This window comes from Mus caroli, unplaced genomic scaffold (genome assembly GCF_978045245.1).
Source record: "Mus caroli unplaced genomic scaffold, Mus_caroli_1 scaffold_19, whole genome shotgun sequence".
In the NCBI taxonomy this organism is placed as follows: Eukaryota; Metazoa; Chordata; class Mammalia; order Rodentia; family Muridae; genus Mus; species Mus caroli.
The window spans coordinates 12127033-12144563 of NW_028227274.1; the positions used below are offsets into that span (position 1 = coordinate 12127033).

General features: G+C 39.8%; 1 protein-coding gene across 1 annotated transcript in view; it reads left to right on the top strand.

Moving 5' to 3' along the window:
• The window catches only part of Taf4b (TATA-box binding protein associated factor 4b), a 117735-nt gene extending 102552 nt beyond the window's left edge, over nucleotides 1-15183 (top strand). The window contains exon 15 of the mRNA XM_021150590.3: nucleotides 13440-15183. Coding sequence (XP_021006249.1) covers nucleotides 13440-13604 — 165 coding nt within the window. The 3' untranslated portion in view covers nucleotides 13605-15183. The remainder of the gene's footprint in view (nucleotides 1-13439) is intronic.
• Nucleotides 15184-17531: the final 2348 nt, after the last annotated feature.

Genomic DNA, 17531 nt, shown 5'->3' on the forward strand with positions numbered 1-17531 from the left:
CTGTTAGACTCTGTCAGCAGACCTGGGAGTCTAGCTCTCTCCTGAGTCTCAGTGGTCAGAGTACTCTCTGCAGGCAAGCTCTCCTCTTGCAGGGAAGGTGCACAGATATCTGGTGTTCAGACCTGCCTCCTGTCTGAAGATTAAGGCCCAAAACAGAGCAGGTCCCAGAAGATGTGTTTCCTCTGTAGTCTACACACTCACCTGCACAGACTGGTCTCCAAGGGACACAGGACACAAGATGACTCTCTTACCTGCTCTGGTGGTCAGAGCCCTCCAGGGCAGACACCTCTCCTCTGGCAGGGAAGGTGCCCAGATGTTTGGAGCTCGAAAAGTGGTCTGTCCCAGTAGCTGTATCGCTTCTGTAGACTGTGCTCTCACTTGGGTAGACTAGTCTCTGAGGGATCTGGGGCCCAAGATGGCTCCCTCACCTGGTCAGGCCGAGCCCTCCTGGGTGGATACCTCTCCTCTTGTGGGGAAGGTGTATCTATTATTTTTATATTCCAATTTTTTCTTTATTAATTGATTTGAAGTCGGTCTACAAAGTGCCTGGATGTCTGGAGCCTGAATCGGGGTCTGTCCCAGAAGCTGTGTTGTTTCTGCCTGTCCCAGAAGCTGTGTAGCTTCTGTAGTCTGCACTCTCACCTGTGCAGACTGTTCTCTGAGGGACCCAAGACACAAGATGGTTCCCTCACCTGCTCTGGAGGTCAGAGCAACCCCCAGGTGGTCACCTCTCCTCTGGCGGGGAAGGTGCCCAGATGTCTGCAGCCCAAAACAGGGCCTGTCCCAGAAGCTGTGTTGGTTCTGCCTGTCCCAGAAGTTGTGTCACTTCTGCAGTCTACACTCTTACCTGCTCAGACTGGTCTCAGAGGGACCCGGGAGACAAGATGCCTCCCTCACCTGCTCTGGGGGTCAGAGCCCTCCTGGGCACCCACCTTTCCTCCTGTGGGGAAGGTGTATCTATTATTTTTATATTCCAGTTTTTTCTTTATTAATTGATTTGAAGTCAGTCTACATGGTTCTTCTAATTTTTTAAAAAAGCTATTTTGTATAATTTTATATGAACTGTATGCATTTACATGAGTTTTAGACGCATCACTGTTATAAACATACCTGTGTAGCTTTTTCCTCAGTCAGGCTGGCATTGATTCTAGAGATAATTTGGGGGGAATGAACATTTTACCTTTTAACCCATGAGTATTGTAGCCTTGTTAATTTATGTCTACCATCGTCATTTTCCTTATATTTTAGTATCCACTAAGTCTGTCATGTCATTAATCGTACTTACAGTTATATTCTAGTTTTTTATATTACTGATTAGCATATTTTATATCCCAGCTCTCTGAGAATATGAGGCATCAGGATGGTACTTGAAAGGCCTGCTTGGGCTGCAGAGTAAGTTCAGAGCCAACCCTGATAACTTACTGAACAGTGTGCCAGAATAAAAAAAAATGAAAAATGGCTGGAAATATTACTGTCATAATGTGCTTGCTTGTCCTAGGTTTAATCTCTGTGGATATCTGCATGTCTGCAAGAGCACACAGATAGGAAATTTTAAGACAGGCTATAGTGCAGTGATAAGGCTACTGCTTACTGCTCTCATCAAAGAAAAGGGAGGGAGAGGGGAGAGAGAAAGAGAACACAAGAGCAAAAAGTAGAGCAGAAAGATGTTAAACATGTGCTCTTAAGGGAGCAAGAACTTTCTTGAACTGGGCTAGCAGTCATTTATGTGACATTCTGGCTTCATTCTATCCATGTCTATGACTTTGAGCCAGTCTGCAAGAGTAAGGGACTGGTTAGTTTGGTGTAAAGACTGTATGTATTCAGACTGTATCATAGCTACTGCTTATTATTTCTCTTATCCAGGCCTACAGAGAGTTCAGTGTAGAGAATAGTCAATGTTGGATTTTCTTTTTGTGTTGCTTGGTAAAAGTATGTTTCTTGAACAGTTTTTATACTTGTGGTGATTAATCTTTATTGTCAACCTGATGGGATTTAGAATCAGTGAAACAAATCTCTGGGCTAACTGTGAGGGGTTATCTAGATTGTTAATTGAAGGGGGACTCAGCATAAATTAGGCAATAGCATGGTTCAAGACTGACTAAGGCTAGCTAAGCACAAACATCCATTGTTCTCTGCCTCTTGAGTGTGAATGAAATTTGACCAGCACCTTCTGTTCTTGTCACTATACTTTTTCTGCCCTAAGAGACTCTATCTTATCTGAGTTGTTCAGGTTGTTAACATGAAGTTATTCATTATGTCTTCTTATCGTTTTAATGTTTGCAATAAAGTATATTCTTCTTCATTCCCAATGTTGGTAAACAGTGAGTTTTATCCTTTTTCTCCCCTCCTCTCACTTCTTTGTTAGTCTAGAAAGGCTTCATTGGTTTTTATTAATCAAACACTAATTTACAACTTATTGAACATTTTCTTGAGACATGATTTCATGTACACCAGGCTGACCTAAAACTTACTACATCATCAAGGATATCATTGAACTTCTTATCTTCCTGCTTCTACCTCCTAAAAGTTGTAGAAATTGAAGCATTCACCACCACATGCACTTTTATTGGATATTAGGGATTGAGCAAAAGCTTTTATGCAAGCTAGGCCTGCACTCAACCAACCGAACATTTGAGTATCTACTATGAATTTTCCCTATCTTTCTGTCTTGGCTTCACCCATACAAACTTTAATATGTTATATATAATTTGCTTGTATTAACTCTAATTTCCTTCTTGATAGCTTTCACATACCAGGTGTTTAGAAGTGTGTTTCCTTTCTACATTGGTTTTGTTTTCATGTGGCCGAGAACACAGTCTATGATTTCAGTCCTTTTAAATCTGTTGAAGCTTATGTCTAAGTGTTTGGTCAGTTTAGATGACTATTTATAAGCATATATTCTGCCCTTATTAGTATAGTGTCTGTAATTCTCTGTCTTCTTACTAGTTTACTTTGGGCTGGAGGTGCTGAGAGAAGACGGTGAGACGACTATGATTATGTGTTCACCTATGTCTACTTTAATTTCTGTTTCTGTCATTGAATGGCTTGCTTGTAGGTGCCATATGTCTTTCTGACAGAAGTTGTGTTTCTGTCATTATGGAATGATCTTCATTTCTAGAAATATTCTTCATCTGTAAGCCTGCTTCTTTAATATTTTATAGCTGTGATAGCTTTCTTATGACTAGAATTTACATGATTTTTCTTTTTTTCACATATGTAAATTGTGTTTTTATTCACAGTGGGTCTTTAAGAAATTGTTTTTTAATTTCTCCTGTATATTATCATGTCACTTAGTCAAGTATATTTTAACAATTTCACTGTTTCCTTTTTTTTAACCTTTTTAGATATACCTTTTTTTTTAAAGTGGCATCTGTCTCTTTTAAAACATAAAACATGCAAATTTTTTTGACTGTTGCTAAGGTTGAGTTAGTATCATTCATTGTACATAGGAGCCCTCCCTCCAAGCTACCTATCCACCCTCTGTTCTTTGTGCTACTCCTGCTAGCTTTGGATTCCCCTCTGTAGTAGACTGCCATTACTTAGCCTTGTTATATGTTCAGCGCTTATGAATGAAAAAGCAGCATTGCTCGGGCTCTTTCAGTTTCCTGTCAGTCCAGATATTTTTATAGGAGTATTTTTTATCCTGTATGGACCTCACAAACTCTATAATTGATAATCTTGTAAATAAAGCTACATTCAAAACTGTTAGTAAACCTACAACTTTAGTTAGTTGTTCAGCACAGCAGCTTTCACAGTTCTTCTGGTATGAAACGCGGCCTACTTGTTGATACTTCACTGTCAGTTATGTGAAGAAGTTTTAACAAAACATAAAACCGAGATCCAGAAAGTTTGCATGAGTTTTCTAATGACTTAGAAGTCCTAAGGTGTATTTTTGTACTTAGCCACTGGAGGCAGTCAAGTTATGGCTTTTTAGAGTTGGCTGCTATTTGGCCATTTGCTGCTCTTATGTGTTATAGTACTTAGCTGGCTGAACTGCTTTCTCACTATTTTGAGAATATAAGGGAAAAAACTGCAAAAAAAACCCCATTGTTTTGGATAAATTCCATATGATGGTAGCTTGATGGGAGTAAGTAAATAAAACAGTTTTTAGAGGACTGGATAATACTTCACAAATGCACCCTCAAGAACTTTACATTTTTCTTCCAGATTTGTTTGGCTAAGAATATTTTTGGCTAAAAATAATTTGTTTGCTAAGAATAGCAGCACAGTTTGACTCAGAAGGGCCAAGGATTGTGGTGATTCGATTTTAGTACTCATTCATACCAACTGTGTTATTGTGTGACACTGGACCCTGCACACATGGATCAGATCCTTCTTTAGTGACTGTAAAATTCTTCATAGGTCACAGTCATCCTCTTCAGTTCAGTGAGTGGCAGGTTTGAGATAATGGAACAACAGGCTTGTAGTTTGCGGAGAATCCTAGGAAAGTGCACAGATTGCAACTAATCTAGAACTGGACAAATGTTGATAGGCATTGGGAAAATACACTGCCTGACTTCAGTCCTTAAGCATTTCGGTGCTAGAACTTGAGAATAGGACAGCTGGACTGGAGAATGCCACACCAGGAAGAAAGCATACTGTTTGCTGTTCACTGGCCAAATCAAAGGGACACATTACTTATTCCATGAGCAGCAGTTTGTGACAAGAATAAAGAAATGAGAGACAGGACTGGCCTTATTGTGGATACAAATGTCTTTTTATGTCCTTGTGTATTTGTATCTGGTCCTATATTTTAAACAGGAAAATTGTATTACCAGATGATTGTTTTAGAACAGTTACTCACATTCCAGTGTAAGCAATAGTAATACAAGAGGATAGACTGTTTAAAAATCAGTACTTTTCAAATAATAGAAGATAATAAAAGTGAAAAAGTTAAAAGAAGTAAGTGACTTAAAGTGTGTTAAGGAGAGGTAGGATGGGTAAGCGTGGCGGGCCGATACAGCATGGTGGATGGAAAGGCTGGGGATGGTCTCATCCAGATTTTTGCATTGGGTATTTTATGTATATATGTTTGCATTTCTTGAAATAAAAGAGGGAGAAGGGAAGGACTAGTGGTTCAGAGTATGTTGAATGTGGGGTAGTATTGTACATTCATTCAGAAGCTTTGCTAAAAAGTGGTGGGGCCTGAAATAAAGAGTAGCCTTTAGCACATATGACAGCCAGTTTATTTCTTTAACAGCTGACATCATTTCAGAACCACACTTACAGTTTAAAGCCTGTGGTTCAATGTCTCCTAAGTCTGCTTACTTTCTTTGAAACACACCAGAATGACAAAATTATTGAGCAGAGACAGACATGTCTGACTGCCTATGCCTTGCTACCACTCTCAAGGATAAAATGAATGTGATTAAAGTCAAACTGTAGCTTTGAAAGTTCTGCCTCTTGACCAGCAGAGGGCAGTCAGCCTCAAAGTTCAGTGTGCTCCCCTCGAGGCTTAGAAAGTTTAGTCTTTGGGTTTGTTTGTTTGTTTGTTTGTTTGTTTTGTCTTGTTTTTGTTCTTTGTTTTTGTGTTTTAGCCAGGATCTTGAGTCAACTCACTGTGTTGATGTGGTTGACATTGAGCTTTTGATCTCCCTCCCTCCATCTTAGTGCCGTATTTACAGGTATGAGCCACCAGTGGTGCCTCTAGTCAAACCCAGGGCTCCCTGCATGTTAGACGAGCACACTACCAACTGACTTGTATCTGACTTGAAAGCTTAGTCTTTGGGACATAAGGATCTGTGTGTTGTTGCACGGGGTGGGGGTGTTGTATATGAAGTTGTGTTCACCTGTGTGCGTGTTCATGGTCCAGAAGAAGGCCATTGTCCTGTTCTATCACTTTCCACCTTACTCACATGAGACAGTCTCTTACTAAATTGGAGCTTCCAACCCTAGTAACCCCACTTCATTTCTATGTTTCCCGTCAGTGCTTGGGGAGCGGGGAGGTGTGAGTATGCATGTACACATGCACACCCAGCTCTTTTAAGAGGATTCTGGATATCTGAATTAAGATCCTCTTGCTTGTGCAGCAAGCACTCTTACCTACTGAGCCCACTCTAAAAACACTTTTATTTATCTGAGCTTCCAGGTTCTAGAGAATGTTTATTGTGGAACCAGGTCTCATCTGATCCCTAACTCCCACATGTAACCTTTGTTAAATTCTTCAAGTTTATAAAGATTTGTATCCCACCCTAAGAGCTATTAAAATGGCTTAGCACTGGGCCTTAGTAGAAACTGGGCAGAGAATCTGAGAAGTGTGTGTACTGTTACTTCCATTCCTCTCTTTTAAAGATGCCCCATTTTCTGTGCTTGGTTCTCTGTTAACGTTCAGAGAACATTTGTGTTTTCTTAGTCTTACAATACAAGGAAAAGTACAGAAGAGGTTTATTTTCTAGTTACTTGGCTTGACAGACTTTGTGTGTGTGTGGTTTCAGTGGAGAAGTATAGGAAGGATGTCCTATCTGTACCTGTGTCCTTTGTCCACCTGCAACCTGCAGAGTGGCTATTAGTATTTCAGTGCTTTAAGCACTGAAAGCTCCACTAAAATTTGAAGAGTTCACTGAGAAACGAGAAGCATAACAAAATTTATCATTTCTCTAATTTTAGTGAGTTGGTGATTTAATAAGAACTTGAGAGAATGGGGTACAGGTGGTAAATTTGATTAGGAGAAACGTTGTGTCTGGAGCTAAAGTTATATATGCTTTTTCCTGATTGCAAACATTCAGTGCCTCCCAAATGACCAGTTATTTCATTAAGATGATAAAGGCCAGCATTTAGAGATTGCATACTGTGTTCCCAGTGCTATTTTCAAATAGATCTGAGGGTAGAGTGGTTAATATCCTTGTTTACAGTGTAAGAAACTGAGGCACAGAGAAGTTAAGTAGTTTGTTTAAAATTGTTTATGAAATTAACAACTAGTGTAATTTCTGTACAATGTCATCCCAGCATAGTGCCTGTGATACAGTACTTGAACTAGATCAGAGTGTGAATTAGCAATGGAGACAGGTTTTCTACTGACCTCTTATCAGCTTCTTGTAAGCAGCTCATGAGCTCCACCCTACTCCATGCTGCTGTGAGTTCCTGTGCACTGGTCCTGTCCAGTCCAGGACACTGTTTTGCTCAGCTTCTTCCTGCCCTTCTGCAAGGGTGGTGACATTTGGATAAAGGTCCACATGAAGTGAGAGAAGTGTGGCAGGACTCCTGAAGCCACTCCAGCTACCTAGCTCTTATTTTGGCTTCTAACTTGGTGCAGAAGTGATATAACTTAAGGAAAAGCTAAAAGGCTTTTATAGATTTTATTTTATACCACCTGCTCCATTATGTAGAATAAAAAACCTGGATGGCTAGTTGTTTTTAGTCATTGTTTCTTTTTTCATTTATTTATTTATTCACTTTACATCCTGATCGCACCCCTTCCCAGTCCCACCCCTCACACAGTCTGTCCCCTGTCCCCTCTGAATATATTCCATCCTGGCACATCAAGTCACTGCATTGTTAAATGATGTTATATCTAAAGCTGGTAATTACTGGTACTCACTTTCTCCTTTTAAGAATAAAAGAATTTCTGCTGTTTCATTATAGAAGTAGGAAGCTTTGTCAATGCTACAATCCTAACAAATCAGTGAAGCTAGTTTAATTAGTCTGTTGTTGTAGAAGGTGTGGACACTAGGTTTGGTAGGCATTTGGTTGAGTTGGTTGTTTCTCCATTTTAAGAATCCATATAAAAGAATATCCTCGTGTGAGAAGTGGATGGGAAACCCCCTGTTTCAGAAACAGTGAGCTCTTTATAAGATCCTATTTTTTTTCTTTTATATTCTCCCTGAAGTACAATTAATTTTTCAGCCTTGGCATTGTTGAACTAAGTGAACTTAGGGAAAGGAGCTGGTGACATGAATAAAAAGGAAAACTAAAAGTCAGGTTTAGTGTTGATGAATACATGTAGTCATTCAGTAAACAAGAATTATCTGATTATTATGGCTTTACCATGGTGAAACTAACCAGTCAGAATTGTTAACTATCCAACTTACAAAAAACAGGAGGCATTTATTTTGCATGCAGTTTCAAGAATTTGGCTTTCTAAGTCAGTCATGATTTGGGGGAAGAAAGTGAAGTTGTAAATTATGAAAGACATTTGTGGTGGTTGTAGAGTGTCCCTTGGGGTTTGTTTCATTTATAACATTGCCTCGGGCCTTCCACTGCATCCTGTTGCAGTGACCTCCTCTTCAACCCTGGCCTGGCAGCTATAGTGCAGCTCTTCCCTTGTATCCTTCGGGCTTGTCATATGACAGACATGAACCATAACCCCTTTGTTCTTTAACCCAGATAATTGGGTCTGTATTTTCTTTATATTTAACAATCTTATTATCTTTTCTTCCCCCTCTTGCACTTTCCTTTTAATTTCCTACAGAGATGAGATGGGATTTTTGCTAGCAGTTTAATTTTTTTATCAAAACACAACATTGATCCAGAAGGGACAAAAACCAAAGCATAAGCTGACTCAGTTTTTAGGCAGGGAATGTACCCACCTACACAGTAGTCAGACTAAGGAGGAAGCATCATGGAACTTTTGAAAACTAGTGTATCCTCCCAGCTCGTCCCAGCTCGTCCGATCCCCAAGAAGAATCTTCATTGCCTGACTCCTGCAGGCTTGCCTGTTTGGAAGTATGGCCAAAAATGGAACCATACAGTAGGTGTTCCTTTGTATTCTGGGTCTCTCAGTTGTTATAGCTTACTTCACTTATAATAAATCATTGTGTTTCCAGTAAGGATCACTGTGAATACTAGTTCAAAATATAACTTATGCGACCTTTAGTAAAAATGACATTTCTAGGTATTTTCATTAAACACAAAATTACTGAGACATATTTGTCTAGTCAAATTTAAATTTTATGTAAGATGGTAAACTTACTTGCAGGCAGATGTGTGGACACTTAAATATATGTACAGATTTAGAATTAGCAATAATATATCATTTATGACTTTTTAAAAAAATCCTTTTTTGAGCCAGAAATATAGCCAGGTCAGTAAATCCTTGTGTAGCTTGCTGAAAGTCCTATGTGAACCCAACCATCATATAAACCAGGCATGGTGGCATTTGGGAAGTACGGACAGGTGGGCCAAAAGTTCAGAGTTTATCTTTGGCTTCAAGGTGATTTGGGTACCAACCTGAACTATATATGAGATCCATCTATTATTCATCCATCTGTCCTTCCATCCATCTATCTGTCTTCCCTTCTTCCCTCATCTCCTCCTTCTTTCCCTCCCTTCCTTCTTCCCCTCCTTCTTCCTTCTTCTTTAGAATGCACTGAAGTTTTAAATAACTCTAATTGTTATAAACAAGATTGCCTGTCACATCTATAATACATTTTACTGACTTCCTATTCTGTATATTTATTGTTTCCAAAGCTGAGTTGTTGAGATCATCCTACAGAAATCATGCAAAAATGTTTTAGTGATAATAATTAACAGTAGTAAAGTGTCATCTATCTGAGTAGCAAAGGTTTCAGCAAAGGGAGATACGAGATCACTCACTATGGACTGCCATGCTTGCTCAGTCATAGTTCACTACTTAGACATGCACAAATCACACTCTGCACCCTTCTTCCTCATGGGCTTTCCAATGTTTCTTCCATGGGGTGGTATGAGCAAGTTAACCTAATGAAAACACTGACATGGCTAGGATATTATAGCCCTCAAAAATTGAATGTTATTAGAAAAATTTTTGACTAAGTAAAACCTCCCTGAAGTCATGCTATGAACATCATGGAATTTGGTTGACTGGTTTTACCTTGGTGTTTTGTAGTCTATATACACCATGCCCTGCACTATCAAAACAAACCAAAATTGTGACAGGAATAACTAAAATTCATTGTTATTGAAACAGAATGGGACGATTTGATTCCCATATGACTTAAGTACCTCTCAGAAAGTCTCAAGTGGATGAAACAAACTTGCTTTATCCTATCAAACTTACCAATCCTATCAAAATGGGATTTTTTAAATATACTTTTAAGTTTTACAAAATTAATTTATTATTGTGTGTGCATTCATAATGCACATGCATGGGTGTGCATGCCCTACTTTCATGTGGAAGGGAGAAGACTTTGCGGAGTCCGTTCTTTTCTTTCACCTTTTCCTGTGTTCCCAGGATCAAACACAGGTCTCAGGCTTGTGCCAAATGTGCCTCTACCCTTTGAGCCATCTTTCCAGTCCTGAAAACAAAATACAGTTTTTAAAAAAAATGAGGTAAAAGGCATAAGGTTTATATGATGTGGAGAGTCTCAGTGAGTAATAATTGTCTAGATCGGACTGGCCTGCCTGTGGAGGATTATCTTCATAATTGATTGAAGATTAGAAGACATGCTCAGTGTGGGTGGCACCATTCCCTAAGAAAGGGATCCTGAACTGTGCAAGAGTGGAATGCTTAGTGCCAACTGAGTAAAATCTTGTACATGCCTCTTTTCTGCTGCCTGTGGGTATTACAGCCATTCCTCCAAAGGCCCTTCTGCTGCTGGGACGCATCTGCTAGGATACTCTGTAATCTAGAGTTTTTAGCTAAAGTAGACCCCTCACCCTACACACAAAATGAGGGCTTCACTTTTACACAATTATCATTCCAAGAAATTCTTTACTTGGGGCAAGCAAGATGATTCAGTGGGTGAATGTGCTTACTTTACAAGTCCAGCAACCCTGGTGTGATCCCTGGAATACATGGTAGAAGGAGAGAACCTACTCCTGAAAGCTGTCCTCAGATATCCACACACTAGATTGGTATATGCCCACCAGCACTCATATATATATATATATGTCTTACACACATATGATAGCAATTTAAACATTTTTGTAATTAATTAATCTGTTAATTGGTATTTTTTTGAGACAGGGTTTTTTTCTGTGTAGTCCTGTCTGCCCTGGAACTGACTGTGTAGACCAGGCTGGCCTCCAACTCAAGAGATCTACCTGCTTTTCCCCACTGAGTGCTGGGATTAAAGGAATGCATCACCCTGCCTGGATTTATTTTTAATTTTTGAGATTATAATTTAATTATGTTCCTTCAAAATCCTTTCATATATTCTTCCCTGCTCTTTTTAAAATTAATGGCCTCTCTTTTTTCACTAATTGTTATGAATATATATGTATTTGTGTATATATATGCATATATCATATATATACACACACACATACACACACATTATATGTCTTCTTAAATATAGCCTATTGAATCCATGTATTATTTGTGCACATGTTTTCAGGAATCACTGTTTGGCACTGGATAGCCAATTGGTGTGCTCTTTCCTCAGTTGTCCTTAGTTCTTTGTGTTGAGTTGAGGCCTTATAGGCTTTTCCCCATCCAGTTCAGCTTGTTTATTGGTGTCACATTTGGGTCTTCATATTTCTGAGACTTTGTGTATAGCTTCTAATATTACCAGAAAATACAGTCTTACAGCAAACTCCCAGTTCCTCGGGCACTTGTAATTTTCCAGTCCCTCTTCTGAAATGATCTCTGAACCTGAAGTGAAGGTGCAGTCTGATTGCTGATGTAACTGTTTGGACGGAGCTCCACGACTCTGCATTTTTATTGGTTGTGGTTTTCTGGAGTGGTCGCTTACTGTTGCAAAGAGATTTCTTCAATGAAGGTTAAATACTACCCTTATCTGTTGGCATAAGAACACAGTGTTTATGGATTATTGTTAGGGATTATGTTAGTAGTTGGTTTAGTTGTAGATTCTCTTTTAATAACCATAATTTCTCTAGTACTGAATAATTAGCTAAGTTTCTAGTACCAGACATGGCATCCATCTTCTTGAATGGGTTCAATTAGAGAGCTGTTGATTACTGCCAAGGTGTGTGTGCCACTACTGCACTTGTACTGTTACGATACCATGCGGGTTGCTGATATTGTTCTTAGATGGCAAAACTCAATAAGACTGTTGGTTACCTTCGTTGTTGTTGTTGTTGTTGTTGTCTAAGTGACATTAAGATGGCTCAGTGGATAAAGCACTTGCTACAAAAGCCTGACAAGCCGAGTTTGATCCCTAAGACCCCCATAAATATAGGAGAGAAGCAACTCACAGAGTTGTTCTCTGTCCTCCACATACAGGCCATGCCATGCATATGCCCTTTCCCCAACCCCACATCACTCAGCCAAATAATAATAATAATAATAATAATAAATAAAAACTTAAAAAGGAGAATTTAACAAAATAGTGCATAGATGTCAGTGTTTAAGAAGCTGTCTTATTGCAGGAATAAGACAGTTCATTCTTAGATGAATGTGAAACTCACATTGGCTGTTCTGTTTATAATCAGTAAATTTGGTTAGGAAAATATTAGGCTGGTAGTGCATGCCTTTAAATGCCAGCACTTCAACACTTGGCAGGAAGAGGAAAGTAGATCTTTGAGTTTGAGGCCTAGTCTGACCTACACAGTGAGTTTCAGGCCAACCAGAGCTAAATAGTGATGAGACTCTGTTTAAAAAGTAAAATACTGTGGATAATCCATGCTGTACTTTATACTTTGCCGACTACCAGATATAATATATAATAGTCATTGTCCGTAGAAATCTTCTGGTCTTGTGAGCTTGTGGTGGTATGGAACCATCTATGAATTACTATTATACAGCATGAGCTTCTTAATAAATTTCATTAGATAAATAGATTGCCCCTGAGTGGCCTTCTGGAGATCTCTGCCTATTGTATGTAGCTAAAGTCATTTGTAAAAGAGAATGGCAAGTGTGTGATTGAAGGGAACCAGGATGCTGCTTACCTGGCACCATCAATAATACCACATAGTAGAGTGGCTAATCACAGTGACTTCAGACCAAGTTAAAAATGGAGTCCTACTCCACCTTGCTGTGAGGCTTATGACACATGGCTTTCCCAGGCCAGAATCATTTTCCTATCTGACCCAAGCAGTGGGGGCATCCCTCACAGACCTTGTTGCAATGTTATATGAAAGAAAGGAGACAAATTTTCAAGTGGAGGTCTGGCCTCTGGGGAGCCATTAAAGATTTTTTTGGCACTGTAGCTTGATGAGATTTGAACCATAATGGGCTTTTGTTATGTTTATTTTTACAATTGATGCATAAAAGACTGCTTTGTGGCAGGAGCTTTTTATGTGTATGTAACCCTTCAGCACCGTGATCAAAATAATAAATTCACCCATCACTTTGAAGCTTTTTGTAAAATTTTTCAAGTGGGAAGTCTGACCTGGAAGGGGCAGGAAAGTGGAGCAAAGGAACACTTGGAAGAGAAGAGATCTTTCTTCCAGGCTCTGCCAGGTCAGGACAGAGGAGCGAATGAGGTCATGACTTCAGTGGGTTGAGCCTTCCATAATACCTTCCCAAAGGACAGTGCCACATGCACCACCACAACAGGCTTTCCCTTTGTGAAAGTCCTTATTCTAAACTTCTTCTCTCTCTTTTTTATTTCTCTGTTTAGAGCTTCAAAGATAACCCTTCTACTTCTGGGACTTCCAGCCTAACAGCCACCAAACCTTTTCGTCCAAGAATCACAAGAATCTGCCTCAGGGATTTGATATTCTGTATGGAACAGGAAAGAGAGATGAAGTATTCTCGAGCCCTATACCTTGCCCTTCTTAAGTGATCACTCCATCCATCCAGACGCACACTGTTTACTGCCAAAGAAGACACTGGGAGCACTGTTGCACTGTTCTGAAACCTACCTTGGAAGTGTCACCAGTATGGAAGACCACTGCTTACACTGACAAGCTTTTACTACATCTTGTCTGTGTGGCCTGTGGATTCTTGCAGCTGAGCATTCAGATGCTTTCTGAAAGTCAGTATTATGTATACTTTATGAGGAAGTATCACCTACGGACCTGCATTTAAAATTACAATAGCTAGGGACTAGCTTTTACCACCTTCATTTGTTTTGTTGTTTCCACTCAGCAGCAATGAGGTGCCTTCCTCTGATACAGGCTGTATCTAGATGTGGGATAAAGAAGGAGTCAAAATGTATCCTGTGCTGAGCCTGTCTCCTAGTGTTAGATTGTATAGTCTGCAATTAGAGCTTACTTAGCTCATGGTGACAGTTACCTTCTGTAGTTGAAGTGTGACAAGCTACAGAGTAGAGGCAAAGTCAACTTGAGTTAGTTGAGCCAGAATTACACAGCTGATAATTATACGGTGAGGTTGCTGACTCTCTGGCTCCCTACACTGCAGTGTTTCTGATGCCTAGTGAGGGCCATCCTTTTTAGCTAAGTAAAACCACTACTGCTATACCTCACTGAAATGTGGAAAAGGTAGAAAGTACTGGGAAAATATGAGGCCTTGCATTCAAATTGACAAAGGATGAGAATGCCATCTTGAACTAGATGTGTACACCATGTGTCCAAGGAGAGGTGGCTGCTCAGGGAATGCCAAAGCTGGTCCTTGTTTTAGTGATGGGGAAAAAAGAAAAAGAAAAAAAATCATAGGTCAACCAAAGAAGAAATCTGGCACGCATTTAGTTACAGTATTTCAAAAGGATGATTTGGTTTTGTATTATTTTAATTCCCAAGAAGGAGTTCTTTCTTTTATAAAGAATCTCCCAGTTACCCTATGTTTTAAGCATCTAATGCTTTTCAAATTTCTAACTGCTGGTAAGAACATTTAAACAGTAGGATTCCCTTTGAATTGTGTACTTAAGAGGTGCTGTCATGTGTCTTGCTCTTAGGGGGTGGCTCTAAATGTGAGCAACACATTCTGTACCTCTCTCTGAGGAGGAAGCTGATATTCAAAGTACCTCCTCTCTCCCTTTTAAATCTACCTGTGTACATTATAGCTGACAGAAATAATGGTGAAATTGAAATCACATACCAAAAGAATGCCAAACTCTCCTGGGGAAACATTTCAAGTATGTCACTCTCTGTCCTGTTCTTCCCATAGGGACTGTTATGGCCACATTCTATACTGTTGTAAGAGTTTAATTGGCCACAATTTTTGTTTTAGCAAGTTATGTAAAATGCCATAAATTATGTATATGCTTAAAAAGGTACCTTCCTAAGAGATGTATACCCAAAGTTGTATATTTAAATGCTTAGCTTTATTTTTTGTAAAGTCCAGCATACTCCCACATTTGTGTAATCTTATTGATCTGATGTTTAAAATTATTTCAAATACATTATTTTATGATTAAAAACAAACAAAACTTTGCTCAGTCACTGTCTTTGCAGCAGTTTCTATTAGCAGCCAGTCCCTGGAGGACGTAGATCTGCCTGACAGTGAGTCTCTTATTTATTTGCATTTGGGTTCTGTGAACATTTGGGTTCTGGAATTGCACTTAGATCTAAGTTTCTATATCACTTTCTGTGAAATAGTTGTAATTTTGCCAACTATTTGACTCAAAAAGAAAGCTAGACATAGTCATTATGGAAGATTTTCTTGGTCCATTGAGTTTTTCTTACCAAGATATTCTTGTTCAAAATTTGTAATATAAGCCTTTTGTGTATACATATGTGCGGTGTATGTATGGGTGCCATCTTCTCTCACCTCTCCATCTTACATTTGTAGACAAGGTACTGAGTCTGGAGCTTACTCTTGGCTAGAGTGGCTGGCCAGCAGCCCCTGTGCATCTTCCCGTCTCTGCCTTTGAGCTCTAGGAGTTCAGGAGTGTACCACCATGGCTAACATTGTACATGGGTACTGGGGATCCGAACCTGGGTCCTTAAGCTCACCACAGCAGGCACTTTACCCACTGAGCCAGTTCCCAAGTTCCTTAATGTACATTTTGAAACTTTGGTTGTACAGGTTTCAAAACCTCTTATACAGAGAAAAACAAATGTGTGTATCCGAGATATACACAGTTAGTTGGCAGAATGGAGACTTTGGGGTAGCTTTGCTCGCCAGATGCATTGTTTTTAAATACACAGTAGTAACAAGCCTTTTCTGTTGTCAGTGGTGGTGTTTTGTTATGTGAGTGCTGTGGATCCAGCTCAGGCTCTCAGGCTTGCACACCAGACACTCCTTCCTACTCACTGTCACCTCCCTAGCTCCAGTAGTCTTCTTCTTTTTAAAGAAGCATTGGAAATTTTTTTTAATATTTATTGTCTGTGTGTATGATTTATAGGCATGCACATGTAGAGATCAGGGGACAGCTTACAGGAGTTGGTTCTCTTTATTGTGTGGACCTGGAGATCAAATCAGACCAGATCGTCAGGCTTGGCAACAAGTGTCCTTAACCTGCTGAGCCATTTCACTGTCCCAACAAACATTTTAAAACCTATAAAATTCTTCAAAATGATATGTGGCAAAAGTTCTGTTTCATTAGAATTTTGTCAAGAGAAATGTACTTAGAATTAAGACTTCATACTAGTGATGTCGTGCTTCCAGCAGAAAACACAGAAATGTTATGGCATAATTTTTAGGAAAGTAACAGGACCAAGGTACATGCTGACTTGAACTTTTCACTTTGTATGTTGTAGAATGAATCCGTTCAGTGTGTGTACAAATTTGACCTCAAAAGTTCCAATTACATTGTGCAGGGATAAGCATATTGTGTCACATGTCTGAGGATAACCTGGTAGACAGTGTTTACTTTGTAACATTCTTCTTGTGATACTCTATCTCACTTGTCAACTTGGTGTGCTCTAGAATCACATTGGAGACAGGTTTCTGGGAATGCCTCTGAGGGATTATCTTCTTTAGGTTTAGCGACTAATCTATAGCATACACACAGCATCTCTCATTATGTCAGGCTTGTTCCACTCTACAGCAAATCCTTGGTGGTCATCCAGTGGTACTGGCATCTCCAAAATGCTGGTCTGATTTGATCTCCAGGTGAGTCTCTGATTTGATCTCCAGGTTGAGTCTCTGCAACTGGGCTGTACCTTTGCCACTGGCCTCTCCTGGGCTCTCTTCAAGGACTCTGTCCCTGACATATGGTGCCAAGCCTCAACATCTCTCCATGAGCCCTTCTATCCTGGATCTTCTACTGCAGCTAAGTCTATACCTTCACCAATGGCCTCTCCTCAGGGACTGCAGCACTACCACACAGTACAAAGGCTCAGCTGCTCTCTGTGAACCCTGCACACCTTTAAAACAGTGCTACCTGGGTGACTCTTACACTAACAGCTTTAGTTATCAGCACATGATACACCTCTGGATGCTTCAAGAATACAGGTTCTATGTGCTGACCCGGAGGTAACACTTCCCAGTGATGCCAGTCTCTTCTTTAATCACCACCAATTTCTCAGCTGCAGTTGACTGTTACCAATTGTCACAACAAAACAAAGGTTTTACTTTAGCAGCTCTGGTCTCCTATTAATCACAGCCAATTCTGCTGGCTAGTTCTGTGTGAATTTGACAGAAGCTAGAGTTCTTTTAGAAGAGGGAACCCAAATTCAGAAAATGCCCCAACCAGGTTCATCTGTGGGTAAGCCTGTGGTGTACCTTATTCAGTGATGATTGATATGGGACAGTTTGGCTCTCTGTGGGTGGTGCCACCACTGGACTGGTAGCCCTGAGTACTATAAGCAAGCCTGCTGAACGAGTCAGTACACAACACTCCTCCATCATGGCCTCTGCTTCAGCT